At 43.8% G+C, this 23294-nt stretch overlaps 1 protein-coding gene across 5 annotated transcripts in view; it reads right to left on the bottom strand.

Moving 5' to 3' along the window:
• The window catches only part of LOC148894478 (histone deacetylase 4-like), a 120620-nt gene that overhangs the window by 8966 nt on the left and 88360 nt on the right, over window positions 1–23294 (bottom strand). For all 5 annotated transcript variants that reach the window (XM_089002599.1, XM_089002600.1, XM_089002598.1 and 2 more), the window contains 10 exons: window positions 22370–22503; window positions 21874–21976; window positions 19047–19093; window positions 15961–16068; window positions 13701–13756; window positions 13538–13625; window positions 5829–5948; window positions 5659–5756; window positions 2161–2279; window positions 1635–1768 (listed from right to left, as the gene is read on the bottom strand). In XM_089002599.1, coding sequence (XP_088858725.1) covers window positions 1635–1768; window positions 2161–2279; window positions 5659–5756; window positions 5829–5948; window positions 13538–13625; window positions 13701–13756; window positions 15961–16068; window positions 19047–19093; window positions 21874–21976; window positions 22370–22503 — 1007 coding nt within the window. The remainder of the gene's footprint in view (window positions 1–1634; window positions 1769–2160; window positions 2280–5658; window positions 5757–5828; window positions 5949–13537; window positions 13626–13700; window positions 13757–15960; window positions 16069–19046; window positions 19094–21873; window positions 21977–22369; window positions 22504–23294) is intronic.

Raw genomic sequence — 23294 nt, 5'->3', positions numbered from 1 at the left:
AGCCAGCCAGATATCGTCTGGCAGTTAATGAGTTAATGAGGTAATATGGAGGCTTACGGGTATAAATGATTGTGCCATACATATTTCTAGAAAAGAAAAAGCCCAAAAAGCATCCCGCCGTCGCTGCCGGGTCTTGTTTCTCGCAACCATTGATGTTTTCCAGCCGCATTCCAGGACCATTACCTGATATTATGATAAAGGTACTCGCTTCCTGTTTTCATCCCATCGGGCACATTTCAGCCTCTTTCTGCTTTGCCGGGTATCAAAATTCGAAGGATCGAAATGTGAAGGCGCGGTCACATGACCTCACGCGTCAAGGTTGAGCTTGACCCTCATTCCGCCGGTTGAAGTTTTGTCTTTGAACCGCGTTTGGCAAAACCGTTTTCGGGCACGAAAAGTTGGACCAGGCGGTTATTGGAAGCAACGAAGGCCAATTAGAAACATGACACGAGAAAAAGACACATTTTCAATCGGATGCCGCTTGGTTGAAAATCAGCTTTCCTCACGCTCCACTTCAAAGGATTCCCGCGTTTCCCCGTCCGATCTGATCCGGAGACCCGGGCCGACCCCGCGGAAAAGAAGCCTGTGAGGGTTGGGGGGGTAAGCGCTTTCAGATGTGAGGCCTCGGCTGCTAGTGAGCCGGCGTCCCGCAGGGCTCAGGCAATTGCCTCATTGCCTATTTTCGAATTTTCAGCTCTTCTCGGCATTCGTCCGGTGACCTGTACACCCCCCTAGACCCTGCCATAAAAACTATTTTTTAACACTTTCACTTGCTAAAAATGACAGACGATGTGGATACAGACCGAGAGTATCGATTGGGGGTTTATCACCACGGTACAGTAGTCACTCAACAAAATAATCCAAAGAAGAAGAAGTTATTTTAGTTACATAATCTGGCCCAGAGGGAGAACACTATGACAGAGTTCTCCGACTTCTCCATCAGGTCCAAGAAAAACCGGAGGTGGCTTCTGCCGTTTTGGCTCTTCTGTTGCGTGTCATGAATCGCAAAACTGCGATCCGGATTCCAACCTACACAAACTCCCACGATTAACCTTTTGCCTGGAAACCTTCTACTTCCTGGTGTCTTGCGAAGGACTCGATCATGGACGTACGATGAGGTTTCAGAGGCCCTCCAATTGTCCAATGGGCTTTCTTCTCAATCCTTGAGTGACTCTGATCAAGAAAACCCAAGGGGAACTGTTTCGAATGTTCCCCTTTCCAGTCCTTCAGGACACAGTCAAACCTGGTTTTTCAACCATAATCCGTTCCAGAAACCAGTTCCGAAAACCGAAACATTTCCCAGACGCGACCCGAGGAAGTGATGTATAAGCTCAGTTTGCTCGAGAACCCATTTTCGATTTAAACCTAGGCATAAGAAAAACCTGAAATTTTTGGTCAAAAATTGAATTGGTCAAGAACCAAGACCTTCGAAAACCCAGGTTGGACTTTACTTACTTTTTGGCTAATATAAAGCATGATTGGACCTCATCATCGTGATTTTTTAAAGCTTCAGACCATCATTTAACCAGTAACATCAGGTCCACCAGAGCCAAAGTGAGACCATTACCGTTGCCGCTTAAAAGACAGTCGGTGACCGTTTCTCGAGAAAGTCCGTCCCGTGGTTCTCATTATACCTCATTGCCGAGCAGAGCGGAGACGCAGGCCTCGGACGCGTCACATATGGCAGTGAGGTCATGGCCTCCCTCCAGGGCGAGTACCAGCCGACCGCCTGCCAGAGCCATCAGCTGCCTGGTCAGGTAGCCGAAACCTGGAAAATGATAAACCGTGTAAAGAAAATGTTGGTGGGGGGGTCCATGAAGCTGGATTACCTCCATCAAGCAAATTCAGTTGGGCCAGAATGCCGCCGCTTGTCTCTCAACTGCTACTTGCAAGAGGGAGCACATCACTACTACTATGGCGTCTCTTCACTGGCTCATTTTGGAGTTTTTTGTTCTTTATTTTTTATTTCATTGTTTGTCGGATACAAATTATTTTTACTCTATGTACAGCACTTTGTTTACGGCAGTGGTTGTTTTAAAATGCTCCCCAAGTGCAAATATATTATTAAACACAAATCCACTATGTGGCCTAAGCTTTGCAACATAGAATCACAAATAATATTTTATTTGGAATATTAAATCGGATTATTTTGGTACTTACATTTACCGGTCAACGTGTATCCACCCAAAGGCGGCGCGTGCCCGTCCACTGGGTCAAAACCAGATGATACCAGTACCACATCTGGGGCGAATTCGTTGGCTATGGGCATTACCACCGTCCTGCAAAGGGAAACAATTGGACACATAATTTTGGGAATATACACATACAACTGCGCATAAAGAGGTCTGGACAGTTCGCACCCATTGCGATTTCCGACCTTCTTATCTGACACATTTTTGTAGTAGTCATGTGAGAAGGCTGGCTGAGCGACACAGCAGCTGACAAGGCCAAACACTAACCGGTCCAAGAAACACAACAACGTTTCCTGAGAAAAGAACTGTCACCCCACCCATTCCTCAGCGTGATAGAAACCAAAAAGTTAATTTACTGATGCAATCTTCAAGTCAAGTCAAGTCAGGAAACATATTAGCTATCTATCTAGCTGGCTATGTATTAGCTATGTAGCTATCTATTAGCTAGCTAGCTAGCTAGCTTTCTATCTATTTGAGTTATTCCAGGTTGAGTGAACGATGGCACGTGTGGCTGCCACTGCTTGCCCACAGAAAAATCTATCCCGTGACTGTAAAGTGACCTCGAGTGTTTTGAAAGGCGCTTATAAATGAAATGTATTATTATTATCAAACCGTGTGGAGGTTTCAAGTTGCTCAGTCAAGCGCAGGCAAAGTCGCCGCTGAGACCTCAGACAGATTCACCGAAACAAAGATTACAGACGATCAAACAGCAATAACACAGCTTGGATCATCCCTTGAAATTATTTATTTATTTAAAGCAAAAAAAAAACAAAAAAAACACAGACACACACACACGCATCCATTGAGCACGTGCTGGCGGAAGTAAAAGTCACCGCAGAAATGGTAATTTTGAAAAATTGGCAGGCAGTAAGGGAAGCGCCGTTAAGTCGAAAAGAGCCAGTGGGAAGTTCTAATTGCATGGAAGTCAAGTCCAACAGATACTTCTAAAAGTGGATGGGTGTGGTGAATGACCACTCCGACTTGACATGCAGCTCCTGAACCGCCTATATCGACTCTTTGCACACACATACGACTAAATCAGTCTAGGAGTGTGACGGTTTCTTGCCTCGCACAAGACTACACGGATGTTTCATTTTCTCTGTCAATAGTTACCAAACACGGAGACTTTTAATGTCCTCTGAAGGCACATTTTTGAAAGGTGTAAGAGGGAGTGTCTGATATTTAGTTAGTGAGGAGCGACGGAGTACCGCAGGGTTCCCGTGTAGGTCCTCTGTAGTTTAAAAAGGCCCTCAGAGGTACCGTGATGGTTTGCTGTTTGCGGATTGTTAACTTTGGAGGGGGGGTGGGCACCCTGGCTTTTCCACTCTTGTTCACCACCAAATTGCTACCTTACATTGGGAAGACCGCACCACACACATACCCCACATATTCATGCACTTGTCTCGGTGGGGGGACGAGGCACTGTGAGGGTGCCTTTAGGATGCATAGATCAGGTATATGGTTGCATTTGGCCTCATGGGTGTCGTGTGCATAAATCGAATGTATTATTATTATTATTATTATTATTATTATTATTATTATTATTATTGGGATATTTTTGACTGTTCGTTAACCTGCCTATTGGAACGTGGGAGGAACATTTTTTATACATCTTTATTTATATGATATTAAAAAAAATATATGTATGATGATAAAAGCAGCTGCTCTGACGACTTGTGCCTCCCGCCCCGCCGGAATGAAATCTCGACATATTCGGAAGTGAGACGACTCCAGCAATCAGGTTGGAGGCTGGCACGTGGGAGGAAGACGGAATTTTTCAGGAAGACTTACGGCGCGGGAGCTATTTGCCACGTTGCTTGTTTTGGAATCGAGTCATGTGAGATGAGCACTTATAACGGAAAATGGAATTATACGGCACCTTCACTTCCCAGGCTTTTGAGATACAATCGGGCACTCGGCTGATTACTTTATTTAACTTTAGATAGGCGCTAACTGTTCCGACATATTTTTCATTACTATCACTAGGTGGCAGCAAACGTGACACCATTCGGCGACTTTTAATACGTTGCAGTTGAAGATTATTAGCCAATACTAATACGTCATGAATCAACTCTGAAGAAGGACTCTGGACTCTGGTTGGTTCGCACCATCACCGAGTGGGAAGTGAGCCTGCAACGCCTGCACTTCCAAGTCAGTTGAGCGGACCAAAACGCGATCCGTGACGAGATAAATAGAGGTTTAGAGTGAATATCTCATTTCCGTAAGCACCCTTGGGAACGGTTGATGTGGTTTAGAACAACATAGACTGACTGTAGGTCCATTTCATAATCTTTTACAATGTGTAAAAAAAGGCCCGCCACAAGCTGTCAACATAAAGCTACATTGCAAAACCTTCAGGGTTTCCCCCTCCGTTCATAAAAAAATGTCCAGCAGAACACGACAGGAGGGATGGGAATGAGTAAAAAAAATCTTTAAAAAAACACTAACACGCACACTAACTCTTCAAAGCCGCGTCATCTGGCCGGGAGGGGAGCTGGCTTGAATTAAGTTTAATTCATCTCCCCTCTCATTGAGTAAGTGAAAGGAGAAGTGAGAGAAGAGAGAAAGAGAGAGAGAGATAGAGAGAGAGAGAGAGAGAGAGAGAGAGAGAGAGAGAGGACGAGTGAGCAAAAGAGAGAGAAACAGGGAGAGAGGGTGAGCGAGCAAGAGAGAGAGTGAGAAAGAGAGGGTGAGCGAGCAAGAAAGAGAGAGAGCGAGGGCGAGCGAGCGAGCAAGACAAAGAGAGAGAGAAAGAGGGCGAGCGAGCAAGAGACAGGGGGAGAGGGTGAGCGAGCAAAAGAGAGGGTGAGCGAGAAAGAGAGAGCGAGAACGAGAGGGTGAGCGAGAAAGATAGACAGAGAGAAAGGGTGAGAGAGAGAGGGCGAGCAAGGCAGAGAGAAAGAGAGAGAGACAGAGAGAGAGAGGGGGTGAGTGAGCAAGAGAGAGAGAGGGAGAGAGAGAGAGAGAGAGAGAGGGCGAGCGAGTGAGCAAGACAAAGAGAATGAGAAAGAGAGAGAGAGAGAGAGAGAGAGATAGAGAGAGAGAGAGAGAGAGAGAGAGAGAGAGAGAGCGAGCAATATAGAAAGAGGGAGAGAGAGAAAAGAGAGAGCCTCTGTTTTTCATTAGAAACAATATTCTTTTTTTCACTATGCTTTTCTTGCGTATCAAACTTGATCCCCCGCAAAAGCGATGTGGCACACAGAAGCATATTTTCGGTTTTGTGTCCACTTCATGTGCCACATTTGCTGATCTGCGCATTGCAAAGTGGATGAAGTGCTGCTTCCGAGAGGGAAAATTATTTTCATTCAATGGCAGGTGTTTAACCTTGGAGGCTTGCTTGCCTTGTTCATCCCACCAAACCACCACAATTTGCGCCTCAGGTCGTCACGGTAACGGATGCCGTACTCGCCATTGGCTTGGTATTTAGGGGCCATTTCAAAATAATTTACACGAGATAAGAAATTACCGGAATGCTGCCAAGTACTCGGCATCCCCCATGGGTGGTTCCAGTCCTCCGGTGAAGGCCACATTGACGTTGAAGCCGGTACCGGGGCCGCTGCCAACCTAACGGCAAACACGAGTCGGCCATGAATTCTTCCAAAAAAATGTTTTATTTTGAAAGGGCCAGTGGTGTACCTCATCAGGTGCTCCACTTCCTGGGAAAAAGTTGCCATCGTCATAGCGATGTAAGGACAGGTAAAGAACGCTGGGGTCGGTGTAGAAAGCCTGCTGGGTCCCGTTGCCGTGGTGAACGTCCTGGTGATGCAAAACAAAAACGTCAACATCAGCTAACTTGGGCTAAAGAGCCATCACGACAAAAAAACAATGTAATCCCTTTTTCATGGCATCAAGTCATCATCCGTCAAGTATATTGCAGGTCATGGCCAGCGCTTTATCGGCACCCAAACAAGAAAAACCAAAACCCGAACAAATTTGGGAATGGCGCTCTACGTCATATTTTCAATTCCTGGATAAATTCGTGAATGGCAGTGAATGAGTTAAGATGGACACACTGAACCCCTCCAATTACTTATCAATCAGCTGGGAGTGTTTTCTTGAAATAATCAATTTATCAATTAATCGATTATTTGATTCTCATCTCATCTCATTTTCTGTACCGCTTATTCCTCATTAGGGTCGCGGGGGTTGCTGGTGCCTATCTCAGCTGTCTTCGGGCACGAGGCGGGGGACACCCTGAATTGGTTGCCAGCCAATCGCAGGGCACACAAAGACATACAACAGTCACTCTCACACTCACACCTAGGGACAATTTGGAGTAGTCAATCTGCCTGCCATGCATGTTTTTGGAGTGTGGGAGGGAAATGGAGGACCCGGAGAAAACCCACGCGAACATGCAAACTCCACACAGGGAGGCCGGACCGGGACGCGAACCGGCGACCTCTGCACGGTGAAGCCGGTGTGCTAACCACTGAACTACCGGCCATTGTCATGATCATTATTATTATTATTATTATTATTATTATTATTATACCTTTCATTTATAAGCGCCTTTCAAAACTCTCAAGGACACTTTGGCAGCCACACGCGCCAGCGTTCACTCAACCCAGCCTTGACTAGTCCATACAAGAACAAAGTAGTATGATTAAATTTATATTAAATTAAAATACACTATTGTAAATGTGTCCACTGTGAGACTAATAAATGCTAAGCTAAAATAATAATAATAATTATTATTATTTATTATTAATAGTAGTCATATTCTTATTATTTGATTTGATATTATTCGATTATTTGATTAATTGATAAATCAATTATTTGATGAACCAATTCATCAATTATTTGATTAATAGGAATCAATTAATACATGAGACAATTTATAAAGTAAGCAACTATTTCCCAAACAAAAAAATATTTTTTTGTTTTTAATAATAATAATAATAATAATAATAATAATAATAATAATAATAATAATAATAATAATAATAATAATACATTACATATTTACATATTTAGTTGTTATTTACTTTTTATTTACTATTTATGGACTTTTTATGTACCTATTTATGTATGTATGTATGTACATATGTATGTATGTACGTATCCAGAAAATCCTACTGGACCCTCTGCACCCTGCCCACCACCTTTTCCAGCTACTCCCCTCAGGCAGCCGCTACCGATCCATGCGCACCAAATCCAGCAGACGATACCAGTGCAGCGTGTTCTACCGGAAACAAATTCCTTGTGTGTTCTACATACTTGGCAATAAAGATGATTCTGATTCTGATTGTGATTCTGATTCTGATGTACTTATTTGTACCTCAACTGGGATCACCACCTTATCGTGGTGAGGCACTTTGCGCGTCTCCATGACCCCGAGAGCTATGTCGGCTGGAGTCTTGTACTCCTGGCAGGGTCACCCAAGCCGAACAGGTCGGAGGGTAGAGACCAGACAAAGAGTGATCCCAAATCCACACCCGGGGGTAGGCATAGGCGGAGTCCAACAAATCGGACCACCGGCAGCCCCCTGCAACTGCACTCACTTGAAGGTCGTCTTGAGTCCTCACTCATGCCACTGGAATACAGTGGGTGCGGCCAAGTATGTGGGGGAAGGAATTGCGCGCCCCGTCCATCACACTAAATCCACTCGTACCGCAGGTTTCAGCTTCTACCATATAAGCCCACTGGCGATAGGATAAAGTGACAGGGCAGGTCATGGATGTGACTGGAAGCTTCTAGCTTGATTCCTACACAGGGGCGGTACAGGATTGATGGTCGTTGTGAAGATGGGATGGAGCAACATTGTCCTTCGGCAGCATCTTGTGCATCTGAGCAGCCCTATTCAGGGTCCTTCCCCTTATAGGGGAAGGGTCTATTCGAATGTAAACATATGTACGTACGTATGTATGTACAGTGGTACCTCGGTTCTCGAACGCCTCACTGTTCGAACAAATCGGTGTTCGAACAAAATATTCCAGATATTCTTGCTTCGGCGTTCGAACATCAATCGGTGTTCGAACGCCAATACGACGCGTGAGGGCGTACGCGAGGGTGGGGAGCTGAGCGGCGCACGGGTGTATCGCTCTCTCCGTGACCAACTGTTGTCGCTAGCGGACGTGCTGCGTTTTGCTCGAGCGTTTAATATAGGTGTACGAAGAGTTTTAGCCCCTAATCATGCCTCCTAAGTGCTGCTTAAAGTGACAAAAGAAAAGTAGTGCGTACAACTATTGCATTTAAGAAAGAAATAATCGCAAAATATGAAGGAGGTGTGCGAGTGTCTGATCTGGCTAGGGAATACAGCATGGCGAAATCTACGATCAATACGATATTAAAGAATAAGGAGGTTGTGAAATCTAGTGATGTGACTGTGGTGGTGAGAGCAAGTGTCATTGGATAGATATTTGAAGAGAAAAGAACATCCTGTAGCCGAATCATCCATAGCTGTCACGTTCCGACCGAGAGTGACGGCAGCTGACTCGTCGGAACGTAGTGGAATGTTTGGGATCCCAAAGCAGACACCCAAGCAGGATGTTTATTCACAAATCAAAGAAAACACGGCGAGTAAGAAGGCAGGGGGTGATCCGACCCGCTTACTACGCCAAAAAGCAAATGGCACACGAGGGTGCAAAATTACGCAATCCCGGAAGATGACATACATTTACGGGACGCAGGGAAAATACCTCGGACCGGATACACTCGCGCATCGAAGGAAGAGTCCAGGTACGGTGGCGAGGTGAGGCAATCATCCGGCATTGGCAATGTGATCGCGAACGGTATAAATGCCCCGTGTCCGTGATTAGAGAATTGACAGCAGGTGGAGAACGGCCGGGAGAGGCAGCCCCGCCCGCCCTCCCCCGCTGTCAACTCGCAAGTGACAGGAGCAAAGAGGTGGTTTCGGTGTTCGAAAAAAAATCGCTTTTCGAACAGGGTCCTGGAACGAATTATGGTCGAGAACCGAGGTACCACTGTACATAAAAACACCACCCCTATACCCCCCAGAAAGCTCCCATTCGTTTGAAGAATGACTCGAATCCCAGATTCCGAATGAGAGCCGGTTCCGAGTTAAACAAACGGTCTGGTTTTAATGGACGCTCCCAAAAAACATCCCCGTTGTCTGGTGTCTGGTAGCACGACAAAGCGCCGTCGGAACGTCTCATACAGCAGACAGACGGACAGACCGAAAAGGAAATGGAAAATAAAAAGGGCCATCAAAGGCTTTTCCGAGAATAGTCCCGAGCCGCACGACAACGCTGCGCTCCACCTCCACGCAAACCGCGCCGTTGTCGTGCGCTCTTTAAAGCCTCTTTTTGGACGACATGTCCTGAAAAAATGCGACTAGTCATCATCTGTTTACGATTCTTTGGTGTGGCCACACGCTACACAACAATGGCAGGCGGGGAGGGAAAAAAAATCTAAAAATGAGGGCCTCGAAAACCGCCCCATCAGCTTTTTTTTGTTATTGAGAAAAATGATGAATCACAGTTTAAGCTTCACAAATGTGACTTTTTTTGTTTCATGTAGAATCTATAAGTTATTAAATGTTGGCGAATATTGAGTTTTAGGACTACATAAACATTCAATTCAGTGTAAGAAACCTTAGGCTCTCTTCTTTCATCAGAAAAAAACAGTTAATTCCTAACTTATATGGGTCTGGACTGATTTGAGGCCGTACAAAATACAATACGATACATATATATATATTGATTTCTATTAAAATTGGTTTTTATATTCATTTACAAATGCTGTGCTCCATTATTACGTTTTTATGCAGTTTATGTTGTAAAACACTTGAATAGTTATTTTCTAGACTTGAACGGATTAAAATATTTTACATTGATTAGAATAGAAAGTGATGTTTCAGTTTTTGAAGATTTATGAAACAGATTGTGGTCGAAATGTAATGTAGACAGCAGTACAAGAAGATGCAGCGCACGGTTAAAGTAAAGGTGGCAAAGGCCAAACAAGAGGCCTATGATGAATTGTATCCTCGGCCGGCCAGACTGATCTTTACAGGCTGGCGAAACAGAGAGACAAAGATGGTAAGGACCTGCAGCAGGTTCGGGTGATTAAGGATAGAGATGCCAATGTATTAACAGGTGCCAGAAGTGTGATGGCAAGATGGAAAGAGTACTTTGAAGAATTGATGAATGAGGAAAATGAGAAGGAACAAAGAGTCGAAGATGTGACTTTTGTGGACCAAGACGTAGCAAGCATTAGCAAGGATGAAGTGAGGAGGGCGCTGAAGAGGATGAAGGGGGGAAAGGCACTCGGGCCTGATGAGTTACCAATCGAGGTATGGAAGTGTCTTGGAGAGGTGGCGGTGGTGTTCCTGACTGGGTTATTCAACAAGATCTTAGATGGTGAACAGATGTCTGAAGAATGGAGACGAAGTGTACTCGTGCCCATTTTTAAGAATAAGGGAGATGTGCAGAGTTGTACTAACTACAGAGGAATAAAGTTGATGAGCCATACAATGAAACTCTGGGAAAGAGTAGTTGAAGCTTGTCACATCTCGTCGGCGTCCTGGGCGCGCCCCGCCCCTCCTGTCACCTCCTCCGCTGCTCCCTGGAGAGGGCCCCTCTCATCATCAAGCACCTGGGTTCCCACAGCTGATTGTCATTCCCTTGATTGTGCCTTCTGACTATATCTACCGATCGCGCAATACAGTCTCCGTCGGAGTATTCTGAAAGCCACCCTGTTACTTCCGTGCCGTCAGATCAGCTGTCACCGATCTCCCTCACTCACCTCATCCTGCTGTCATTTTTTCATGCGTGCCTCAGTAAAGACTTTTGTTCACGAGTATCTGTCTCGCCGTGTATTTTGGATCCACACTCCCCGCTTTCCTTTCGTCACTCGAGCCCTGCCCTCGAGCCTCCAGTGACGTGACAAAGCTAGACTAAGAGCAGAAGTGAACATTTGTGAGCAGCAGTATGGCTTCATGCCAAAAAAGAGTACTACAAATGCAGTGTTTGCTTTAAGAATGCTGATAGAAAAGTACAGAGAAGGTCAGAAGCATTGTGTCCTTGTAGATCTGGAGAAAGCGTATGACAGGGTGCCCAGAGAAGAGCTGTGGCATTGCATGAGGAAGTCTGGAGTGACGGAAAAGTATGTCAGAGCGGTACAAGACATGTATCATGACTGTAAGACAGTTGTGAGGTGTGCTGTCGGTGTGACTGAGGAATTCAAAGTGGAGGTGGGACTCCACCAGGGGTCAGCTCTGAGCCCCTTCTTATTTGCTATTGTGATGGACAGGCTGACAGACGATGTTAGACAAGAATCTCCTTGGACCATGATGTTTGCAGATGACATTGTGATCTGTAGCGAGAGCGGGGAACAGGTGGCAGAGAAACTAGAGATCTGCCCTGGAAAGGAGATGTCGGACGCTACAGATGACGGCTGAAGAAACCTTTTTATCGATGGACCACTCCTGTACGACTGAGAGCTTACACAGACCTGGAAAGGAGAGGAATGAAGATCAGTCGCAGCAAGACGGTATATATGTGTGAGAAGAGATAAAGAAGGTGGAGGATTTTAAGTACTTGGGGTCAACTGTCCAGAGCAATGGAGAGTTTGGAAAAGAGGTGAAGAAGCGTGTCCAGGCTGGCTGGAGCGGCTGGAGAAAAATGTCAGGTATGATGTGTGATAGAAGGGTTTCAGCTAGGATGAAAGGAAAAGTGTAAAAAGGTGGCAGAGAAACTAGAGATCTGCCCTGGAAAGGAGATGTCGGACGCTACAGATGACGGCTGAAGAAACCTTTTTATCGATGGACCACTCCTGTACGACTGAGAGCTTACACAGACCTGGAAAGGAGAGGAATGAAGATCAGTCGCAGCAAGACGGTATATATGTGTGAGAAGAGATAAAGAAGGTGGAGGATTTTAAGTACTTGGGGTCAACTGTCCAGAGCAATGGAGAGTTTGGAAAAGAGGTGAAGAAGCGTGTCCAGGCTGGCTGGAGCGGCTGGAGAAAAATGTCAGGTATGATGTGTGATAGAAGGGTTTCAGCTAGGATGAAAGGAAAAGTGTATAAAACAGTGGTGAGACCAGCCATGATGTTTGGACTGGAGACAGTGCCATTGAAGAAAAGACAGGAAGCAGAGCTGGAGGTAGCAGAGCTGAAGATGTTGAGGTTTTTTCTTTGGGAGTGACCAGGTTGGATAGGATCAGGAATGAGTACATTAGAGGGTCAACCCATATTAGAGGCTTTGGAGAGAAAGTCAGAAAGGCCAGACTGAGATGGTTTGGACATGTCCAGAGGAGAGAGAGTGACTATATCGGGAGAAGGATGCTGAGCCTTGAACTGCCAGGCAGGAGACCGAGAGGAAGACCGAAGAGAAGGTTTATGGATGTGGTCAAAGAGGACATGAAGGTAGCTGGTGTGAGGGAAGAGGATGCACAAAACCGGATTAGATGGAGGACATTGATTCGCTGTGGCGACCCCTGAAGGGAAAAGCCGAAAGGAAAAGAAGATTATTATTATTATTATTATTATTATTATTATTATTATTATTATTGTTATTATTGTTATTATACTATTCTGCCATTTCTATTGGGATGTTTAACATCCAAAAAGGCAAATTTTCGAGACATGGAACGGATTACAAAAATTTACAGTGATTATAATGGAAAGTGCTGTTTCGGTTTTCGAACACTTGCGTGTTTGACATCCAAAAAGGAAAATGATGGCGAAATGTGACTGTTTTGTTAACAATGGGTGCATAACGTAACCCCAGCCTCTCCTGTAGTGACTTAGAATATAGTGTGCCTTATATTTGGAAAATTTATATATATATATATATATATATATATATATATTTTTTTTTTTTTTTTTTCATGAATAGACGGTGTCCGGTGCACCTTATACATGTAACATCCGACTTAAGGCCGACTTATGACCACCCATACTTACGACCATGACCTGCAGACCCTATTTTTTAAATTGTAATTCTACGCTTGGCATCGCAACGCGCTAGCAGGCCGGCAACACGTACAACAATTGGCCAGCCAGCATCTCACTCTCGCACAGCAATCGACCGTGTGATGGCACCAGAGGGGGAGTTTTCGAGTCATTTAGCCTCTGAGTCTCTTTTCAACATTTTTAATGTATTTCGACTTACAACCATTTCGACTTACGGGCGTTTGGTCAGAACAGAACTCGGTCGTAAGTCGGATGCTACCTCTATATGAGAATAGTTTGAATAGAAACCATTCATTCACAACACTTATAGTCTAGTGCGCCTTATTCAAAATACGGTAGAGGAAATGAAACAGTGCCAAAATGGCCGACTCCCTATTTATTTATTTTCGGATGCAAAGACGAGACAGGACGTGTTCAATTTTTACATTTCCTTCGTTTTTTTTTTTAGCGCTGTTTTCCGTGGAACTTACCCAGTCGACGATGAGGATCTTGCTGACGTTGAGCCTCTGCTGCAGAAGTTTAGCGGCGATGGCCACCGAGTTGAAGTAACAGAATCCCCTGAGAACGGAGACAAGGAAGAATGATATGGAAAGAGGACGGGAGGTGTCGCGTGCGTTTGTTCCGTTGACTCACATCGGCGTGCTCTCCTCCGCGTGGTGTCCGGGTGGTCGTACAACAGCAAAACCGTTCTGGCGGACGACAACAAAGGCATTTAGGCAAAGTCAGGCCACCGCCATCTTGTTTTTTTTGTGGTCCCCACAAGGCGACTTTTTCTGATGGTGGCCGAAAATTTCAAAAAGTTCCATTTTCATCCATTGCCCTTGGGAAGCCGGTAAATTGTTCTCATCTCATCTCATTTTCCGTACTGCTTATTCCTCATTAGGGTCACGGGGGTTGCTGGAGCCTATCTCAGCTGTCTTCGGGCACGAGGCGGGGAACACCCTGAATTGGTTGCCAGCCAATCGCAGGGCACACAAAGACATACAACAGTCACTCTCACACTCACACCTAGGGACAATTTGGAATGGTCAATCCGCCTGCCATGCATGTTTTTGGAGTGTGGGAGGAAACCGGAGGACCCGGAGAAAACCCACGCGGGTCTGGGGAGAACATGCAAACTCCACACAGGAGGAGGCCAGAGCGGGACGCAAACCGGCTACCGGGCCGCCCCCCGGTAAATTGTTGTTTTTATAAATTAAAAAAAAAATAAAACAAATATTACCATAATAATAATAATACATTTAATTTCTAAGCATTTTTCAAAACTTTTTGGCTAAAAATCTTGACATGATTGAATATTTTTTTGTTGCTCGGCAACCAAAAATTCGAAATTCAGTCAAACCTGAGTTTTTAAACATCTCGGTTCTCGACCAATTCGGTTCACAACGAAAGATCTCTCTTTTTTTATGTCACGGTTTACAAACCAAAATGACTCAGCGTACCTGATTGCACCACCCGACTCCCCTCCGCTTCCTTATGTCACTTCCTGGTGTCACGTCTCATTGTGGCCGACGCATTATCCTCGTGTAGCGTTCCATTGTGAATCGACGTCTTTGTATTGTTCAATATCGTTAAAACCCATTTTTGATTACGTTGATTAAAATGGCAAATATTTCGGTTTTGTTAGAGGGTTAGGGAACATATTATGGTCGAAAACTTGACTGTATTCGGAAGACAATTTAAAGTGTAGTAAGTGGCCCTAAATTAAGACATATATTTGCATTTTGTTTTGTTTTTACTTCAAGAGTGGCTGCCTTTCCAGCAGCTCCTGTATTTTGTTTTTCTACTTCTTTTTTTCCTTTCCACTTCCTTTCATAAATTTGCTGCTGTGAAATGTAAATTTCTCCACTGCGAGACGAATAAAGGTACATCGAATCCAATCCAATATTGTCTGGCTCATTCACTGCCATTCCCGATTTTTTTATTCGGGATTTGAAAATATTACGTGGAGTGTCATTCCCAATTTTTTTCGGGTTTTGGTTTTTCTTGCAGGGGGTGCCGATAAAGTGCTTGTCAGACCTCTGGCAAGGTTTTTTCCCTTCCACGAGGGGGCATGATTTGCCTTTTGTCCACGTTAGCGCTTTATTAAAGCGCTACATGAATCACTATTTATGTATTGTATTGTATTTTGGACAGCCACCCCCAAGTTCAAGTTTAGATAACTACAGACCATGTAACTTAGGAATTAACTTTTTTAATGAAAGAAGAGAATCTAAGGTTTCTTACGCCATAATTTTTATGTCGTCCTAAAACTCAATTTGCAATAAAAATGACAAAAACGCTGGCACTGGAGTGGACACATTTTTTGCACATCGTGTGCCAGCATTTGTTTTTTTTTTTCCCACCCTCAAAGGCAAGTGTTTTTCGGGGACTCCCAGCGCTATAAGGGGGACATGAGATAAATGTCCAGGGTGATGTTAAGTGAGGCAAGATGGCCTAATGATGTTGAGCCAGCTGCTGTGGATTAGTAGCCAGTCGGGAGATTAGCCCACAGACAACTTGTACAGCTGCCTTGAAAACGGCTTCGTAAACCAAGACGGACGAGAGACGCTTGGTGACCAGGTTATTTTTCCAAGTAGCAGGAAAAATATCCACATATTGAATCGTAAAAAGACGATTTATGGCACTTCCTGTGGATGCCGACGGTTGTTAGCGCAGGTGGAATTTGCTTCTCGGATGACTAAAGTTTTGTTAGCTTGCGTGCGCCGGTGTCAACGCGTGTGTTAAAATTGGGTTAAACAGAGGGCGAGTCAACAGTCAAATTTAACAACCTTGTGTGGAAGTAGCAGGATGCTAAGCTAACGGTGACCGCCGAGTCTGACTTTGTGTACAACAGCTAATCTCATTTTAGTGTTGCGTTAGCTTACCGGAAACAATGCGCTAACGAACTCACCTTCAGTTCTCCTGACGCCACTTTAAAGACAAGCTCCACCACCGAGCCGACGGCTAATCGAGCTGCGCTGGACGAATGGATTTCGTTCCAAACGGTGTCGCTGTCCACCTGGCGGAAGATAAGAAATAACATTGATTTAAGATATAATATTGTATTGTGTACATCTGTACCCCATTGTGTACATCTGTACCCCATTTCAAGCTCAGATAACTCCAGACCCATACAACTCCTTATTAACTCTTTTTTTCTGATGAAAGAAAAGAGTCTAAGGTTTCAAACGCTGTGTTGAATGTTTATATCGTCGTAAAACACAATATTCTGTAAGTCCTGGAATTCAAATGACAATGACAAAAGCCCTGGCACTAGAGTGTACACATTTTTGCACATCATCTGGCAGTGAATGAGTCAATGTAAGTGGAAGAAGCTGTTTAAATGTCTTCTGGATTTGGTGCGCATGAATCAGTTGGTAGCGCCTGCATGAGGGGAGTCACTGGAAAAGGTGGTGGGCAGGGTGCGGAGGGTCCAGTAAGTGATTCTTGCAGGTGTGCAAGTGATATGAGTCGTGGGTTTTCACCGATTAGGCTCACGGGGCCTCGGAACAGCTCTGTGAATGGTTTTTTATTCTTCACTGAAGATAAAGAATCAATGACTGAATGTCATAGATTCTTTCACGTCTAGATATGCTGCTTTAAAGGACAACCGACGTCTCCGGACAAGTTGTGTCCATAATTTGCAAAATGGCTTCAAATGACTTCTACTGGGCGTATTTTAATAAGATTCCACCACATATAGCTATATTTTACGTTTTAAGACTCGCGCTGAACATTCAGGAAGTCTTGTTTTTGAGTTGGTGACGAGTCCGTACGTGACGTCAGAAAACGACCGCCTCCTGACCGTAAAAAAGACACATTGTAACGTCTTTCCTATCACGTCAATGTATTTTGCTGTACTGTTGTTTTTAAAAACCATGTCTTACACCCAAAAGCCGCCAGCAGAGGGAGGCAAACTCCATGGAAAGATAGTATCAGCTTGTGGAAACGAGCTGATTCATTCCTCACCGGAGCTGGTCGCCATTTTTCTGCCTCTTCTTGGGTGAGACATTCCCACCCGCCCGTTTGCCTCAAAATGGCCCAAATAAATTCTTTAATCGATTGCAAACATGTATGCTTTGCTCATCAGGACTATTTGAATCATATTCATAACTGGATGTGTAACAAGAAAGCATATTCTCCGAATCAGAAGCCATTGTTTTGATTCACAAGCAATGCAAGACGTCTTGGCGTGACGTCACGTCAGGGGGCGGGACTTTCTGAAAATGCCCAATTCGCAGCTCGTTTTTTTGCAGATTTTGGACACTTTAAGTCATTTTTACTGGCGTTTTGCATTTGACTAAAAATATCATGCTGCATGTTTTGGGTATTTTAGATGCTACAAAACGTTTTTCTGGTGTCAGTTCAAAAACAAAAAAGTGACGTTGTCCTTTAAATGTCATCAGAAAGATGACAACCATGGTAGTGTTTGGTAGCACAAAACAAAACTAAGCTAGGATGTTGACACGGTTAACCTCGACGGACTAGTTTTGCTGGTGAATATAAAAAAAGTCCTCATCAGCGTGGACGGATAAATACAGAGAGAACTTCAATCGGATATCATCAAGAGGCAACTACATCAACGACCATCACAAAGGTCAATAAAACGACTTTATTATCCAGTAGTTTATTTCTTTAATTACAATACAATAGCACATTTATCATACATAAAATAAGGTATATTTGGTGTGGTTTTAAGGCTTATTTAGTAGAAAATTATGTTTTATGGGGACCTGGGAACGGATTATTCTCATTTTTAATGGTTTCTTATGGGAAATAAATATTTGGAAGACAAACTTTTCGCCTTACACACACTTTTTGGGAACCAATTAAATTCGTAAACTGAGGTATCACTGTACTTTCAAATGTAAACGCCAAAAGCCTTCTGTGAACAATTTTTATTTTCCTCCCTCGGCTAATCATACGTACATTTTGTGTGTAAATTCTGCGTTGGATAACCGCAAGCGTAAACAAGCTCAAATGACGTTTACGCTGAGCTTGACTTCCATCTTGAAATTTTAGCTCAAAGATGAATATCTGAAACTTTTTCAGATGAATCCATCGCTGGCAAATTGCATCAATATAGTCTGTTTGTGTGAAGAGCTGGAGGGTGTTTTTTTTTTTTTTTTTTGAGGGGTGGGGCACCGGAATGGTGCTATTTTACCTCAAGGCCATAACTGCTGTTTACACATGCATCAGGTACTCAAAAAAAAGCAGGAGCATGCTGGTATGATGGAATGATGTTTCCCCACAGACTGACAGGCTAATTTCACCCCCACTCCGCAGCAACCCCCCTTTTCCTCTGTAAAAGAGCATGCACATTTCTTATGCATGTGTATGACAGGAAGACAACAATTTAGCCCCATTTGCCGTTCCAAAGAGCAGAACCGAGCTCTGGCTCTTATTGTTCCCACCGCAGCGAGCCGTAAAGGCCCATGGGAGCGATGGAGTGGTGGGGAGGGGTCAGGAAAGAGAGGTGGGGGGCAGCGAGAGAAGGATGGAGGTTCTTGGATATCGTAGGAGATGAAGAAAGATTTTGTTAATGGATGCGTGTGGGAGCATATCGGTAAAAAAAGGCATGGCGGCCCTTTTGGCCAGAATCCAAATGATTGTTGCGCTAATATTCCCGACACGCCGTTGGAAAAACAACACACGCTTGCACGCACACACCTTATACGTGCACGGCGCACATCTGCTTGCGATTACAAAACGCAGTGGAAAGGCCAGCAACAGCTTTTGTTGCCTCCGGTGCTCGAGGGGGCCATGTTTGTGTGTGCCGTAATGGAATTATTATTGAGGCGGTAGGGGGGGATGCGGAGTAAAACGGGGTGTGCTGCGATTTAGGCATTTATTTGTTTATCAAGAACAAGAAGAAATAAAAATTGATGTCGGAACAACACAATTTGGGTCATTGGCGTAAAAAAGGCCAGACGGGGCTTAATGATGGCGTTTTTTTAATGCGCGTTCCGTACTGTAGTAGCGCAAGTAATGACTTACCCCGACGCCTCCGCACGGTAATCTCACAAACGTGGGACTGGCGGAACCTGGGAACAAAGAAAAATGTGTTGGCAGGGGGGTTGTAATGATTTTCAAACTTGATGTAATGCTTTGAAGACGGTGAGAAAAAAAGGTTAGCAATTTAGCTAACATTTATGTTATTTTTACTTCGAACTAAAATGGCCGACTCCTGTTCAATTTCATGTGAAGATGGCCGCGTCCACAAGGGGTACAAGCGACCAAAAGAGTCGTCTATGTGACTTTCTAGAAGTTTCTGGAATAGTCTTGTTTTCACTAGAATTAGCCAGATTAGCGGTTAGCCTTGTTAGCTTCAGCTATTTCATCTGGTTCAGTGATCGGTTGTCTTAAAAGAGGGACTGACGGGGGAAGGATCATAATGATTTTCAAATTTGATATTACGCTCTGAACAGACTGAGGGAAAAAAAGGTTAGCGATTTCGCTAACATTTACGTCATTTTTGCCTGGTCAATATCACATAATGATAGCCGCCTCCACAAAGGGTCTAAGCGACTAAAAGAAGCGTCTATATGATTTGCCAGAATTCATTGGACTCATCATGCTTTCACCAGAATTCTTAGAGCGGCAAAAGTTGCAGATATAAACTAGCTTAGCGGTTAGCCTTGCTAGCTTCAGCTATTTCATCCACAATATTTCAGTGACCGGGACTGGCGTGAGGAGGGTCATCATGATTTTCAAGCCTAATGTTACGCTCAGAGTGAGAAAAAGAATGTTACCGATTTGGCAAAATTTATGTCATTTTCGTTTCGAACCAAAATGGCAAACTCCTGTTCAAATTCAGGTTAAGATGGCCACATCCACAAGTAGTCTATGTGACTACAACAGTCGTCTGTGTGACTTTCCAGAAGTTTTCATCTCGCTTTCACTAGAATTTTTAGAGCGGCAAAAGTTCCAGATACAATTATAAACTAGCTTAGCGGTTAGCCTTGCTAGCTTCAGCTATTTCATCTACAGTATTTCAGTGATCGGTTGTCTTAAAAGAGGGACTGACGGGGGAAGGCTCATAATGATCTTCAAACTTAATGTTACGCTCTGAACAGAGTGGAAAAAAAAGGTTAGCGATTTGGCTAACTTTTACGTCATTTTCACAAAATGGCCGTCAAATCCTGTTCAATTTGACGTTATTATAGCCGCGTCCACAAGGGTTCCAAGCGACTTAAAGACGCATCTATATGACTTTCCAGAAGTTTTTGGACTCATCTCGCTTTCTACAGAATCGGTAGAGCGTCAAAAGTTACAGACACAATTATGTAAGAGCTTAGAGGTTAGCCTTGCTAGCTTCAGCAATTTCCATCTACAGTATTTCAGTGATCGGTTGTCTTAAAAGCGGGACTGGCGCGGGAGGAACTCATAATGATTTTTTAACTTGATGTTATGCTCTGAACAGAGTGAGAAAAAGAATGTTAGCAATTTGGCTAATGTTTACGCCATTTTCGCTCTGAACCAAAATAGCCGACTCCTATTCAATTTCACGTTATAATAGCCGCGTCCACAAGGGGTCCAAGCGACTAAAAGACACATCTATATGACTTTCCAGAAGTTTTTGGACTCATCTCGCTTTCTACAGAATCGGTAGAGCGTCAAAAGTTACAGATACAATTATGGAAGAGCTTAGTGGTTAGCCTTGCTAGCTTCAGCAATTTTCATCTACAGTATTTCAGTGATCAGTTGTCTTAAAAGAGGGACTGGCGCGGGAGGAACTCATAATGATTTTCAAACTTGATGTTACGCTCTGAACAGAGTGAGAAAAAGAACGTTAGCAATTTGGCTAATGTTTACGCCATTTTCGCTCTGAACCAAAATAGCCGACTCCTATTCAATTTCACGTTATAATAGCCGCGTCCACAAGGGGTCCAAGCGACTAAAAGAAGCATCTATATGATTTTCCCGAAGTCATTGGACTCATCTCGCTTTCACCAGAAATTTTAGAGCGGCAAAAGTTCCGGATACAATTACAGACTAGCTTAGCGGTTAGCCTTGCTAGCTTCAACTATTTCATCTACAGTATTTCAGTGATCGTTTGTCTTAAAAGCGGGACAGGCACGGGAGCAACTCATAATGATTTTCAAACTTGATGTTACGCTCTGAACAGAGTGAGAAAAAGAACGTTAGCGATTTGGCTAACGCTTACGGCAGGGGTGTCAAACTCCGGTCCTCGAGGGCCGGAGTCCTACACGTTTTCCAAGTCTCCCAGGTGTGTTGCAACAGGGAGGGAGTTTGACAGCCCTGGCTTACGCCATTTTCGCTCTGAACCAAAATGGCCAACTCCTGTTCAATTTCATGTTATAATAGCAGCGTCCACAAGGGGTCCAAGCAACTAAAAGACTCGTCTATATGACTTTCCAGAACTTTTTAGAGTCATCTCACTTTCACTGGAATTTTTACAACGGCAAAAGTTCCAGATAATATAACCTATCTTAGCAGTTAGCCTTGCTAGCATCAGCTATGTATTCTGGATCAGTGATCGGTTGTCTTAAAAGAAGGATTGGCGGGGGGGAAGGGTCATAATGATTTTCAAACTTGATGCTATGCGATTTGGCTATTTGGCTAACGTTTACGTCATTTTCGCAAAATGGCCGACTCCTGTTCAATTTGACGTTATAAAAGTTATAATCCATAAGGGGTCCAAACAACTTTGTGACTTGATGAAGTTTTTGTAAACTAGCTTAGCGGTTAGCCTTGCTAGCTTCAGCTATTTCTTAAAAGAAGGATTGGCTGCTTTTTTTGTGAACTGAATTAGATTTAGTTTCGTGGTCAAACCGAATGTATGTTTCGGTGCGTCACTCACAGTCCAGCTTGTGCCGTAGCGGGTTGGTTCCGTAGAGCAGAACGTGGTCTTCGGAGTGCACCGTCTGGAGTTCCTCCAGCGTGGCTTTCCTTCCCCGGATGCACTGGACACAAAGATAGAAGACAAGAAATGAGTCAGCGGTTTGCTTGTCAGCACTTGTGACCATCCGCCGTATCAAAGTTCTTGTCAAAAAATGATGCAACAGGCGCACGACGAGGCGCATAATGAGGCGTACGCAGGTGGCGATCATCCGTCGGGCAGGTGGACAGTCTGGAGAATCAGTATCTAGTGGTGTCAGGTGAACTTCAAGGCAGAATTTGGAAGTCTCCTTCTGTTTCACGAATTTGGGGAGGGCAATATTTCGCCATAACTGGCAAAACACTGCCCCCTATTGGCGAAAGCCACAATTGCTCCCTGGAGTTTAATCAGCTCAAATATTTTGAAAATGCAAATCCGCCTTTTTGCCTGCCATTCCGTGGACCAAGCGCTGCCGTACCTCGCAGTGGCCCCTGAGGCCCGTTTCCTGAAGACGCGACCAGATGCTTTGGATGCGGCCCGCATGCTCCGGGTGGCTGTTGGTGTTGCCACATATGCACTGGTGCTTCTGCATCAAGGAGTCGTACACCAGACCTGGACAACCAACAGCGCCCCCGTTTAGTGCCAAAACTTCAAATAAATAAAACAAAAACAAACAAAGGAACAAATGAAATAAATAATCAAACAAATAAATAAATACAAGAAACCATAATAATAATACTAATACTACTACACTGCGATTGGCTGGCAACCAATTCAGGGTGTCCCCCGCCTCGTGCCCGAACACAGCTGAGATAGGCTCCAGCACCCCCGCGACCCTAATGAGGGATAAGCGGTACGGAAAATGGATGGATGGATACTACAACAACTACTACTACTAGTACTACTTCTAATAATACTACTACGACTACTACTACTACTACTACTACTACTATAATAATAATAATAAAAGGACTACTACTACTAACAATAATAATAATAATAATAATAATAATATTATTATAATATAATAATAATAATAATTATTATTAGTATTATTATTATTATTATTAGTATTTTAGCTTAGCATTTATTAGTCTCACAGTGGACACATTCACAACAGTGTATTTTAATTTAATATAAATTTAATCATACTACTTCGTTCTTGTATGGACTAGTCAAGGCTGGGTTGAGTGAACGCTGGCGCGTGTGGCTGCCAAAGTGTCCTTGAGAGTTTTGAAAGGCCCTTATAAATGAAAGGTATAATAATAATAATAATAATGACAATGACAATAATAATTAAAATAAAAATATTATTATTATTATTATCATTAATAGATTAGCCTTTATTAGTCTCACAGTGGAGAAATTTACAATAGTTTATTTTAATTTCATATAAATGTAAT

The sequence above is a fragment of the Hippocampus bargibanti genome, linkage group LG08 (assembly GCF_051943395.1).
Source record: "Hippocampus bargibanti isolate YZ-2025 linkage group LG08, ASM5194339v1, whole genome shotgun sequence".
Classification (NCBI taxonomy): domain Eukaryota; kingdom Metazoa; phylum Chordata; class Actinopteri; order Syngnathiformes; family Syngnathidae; genus Hippocampus; species Hippocampus bargibanti.
This window is presented reverse-complemented; position numbering and strand designations above follow the sequence as displayed.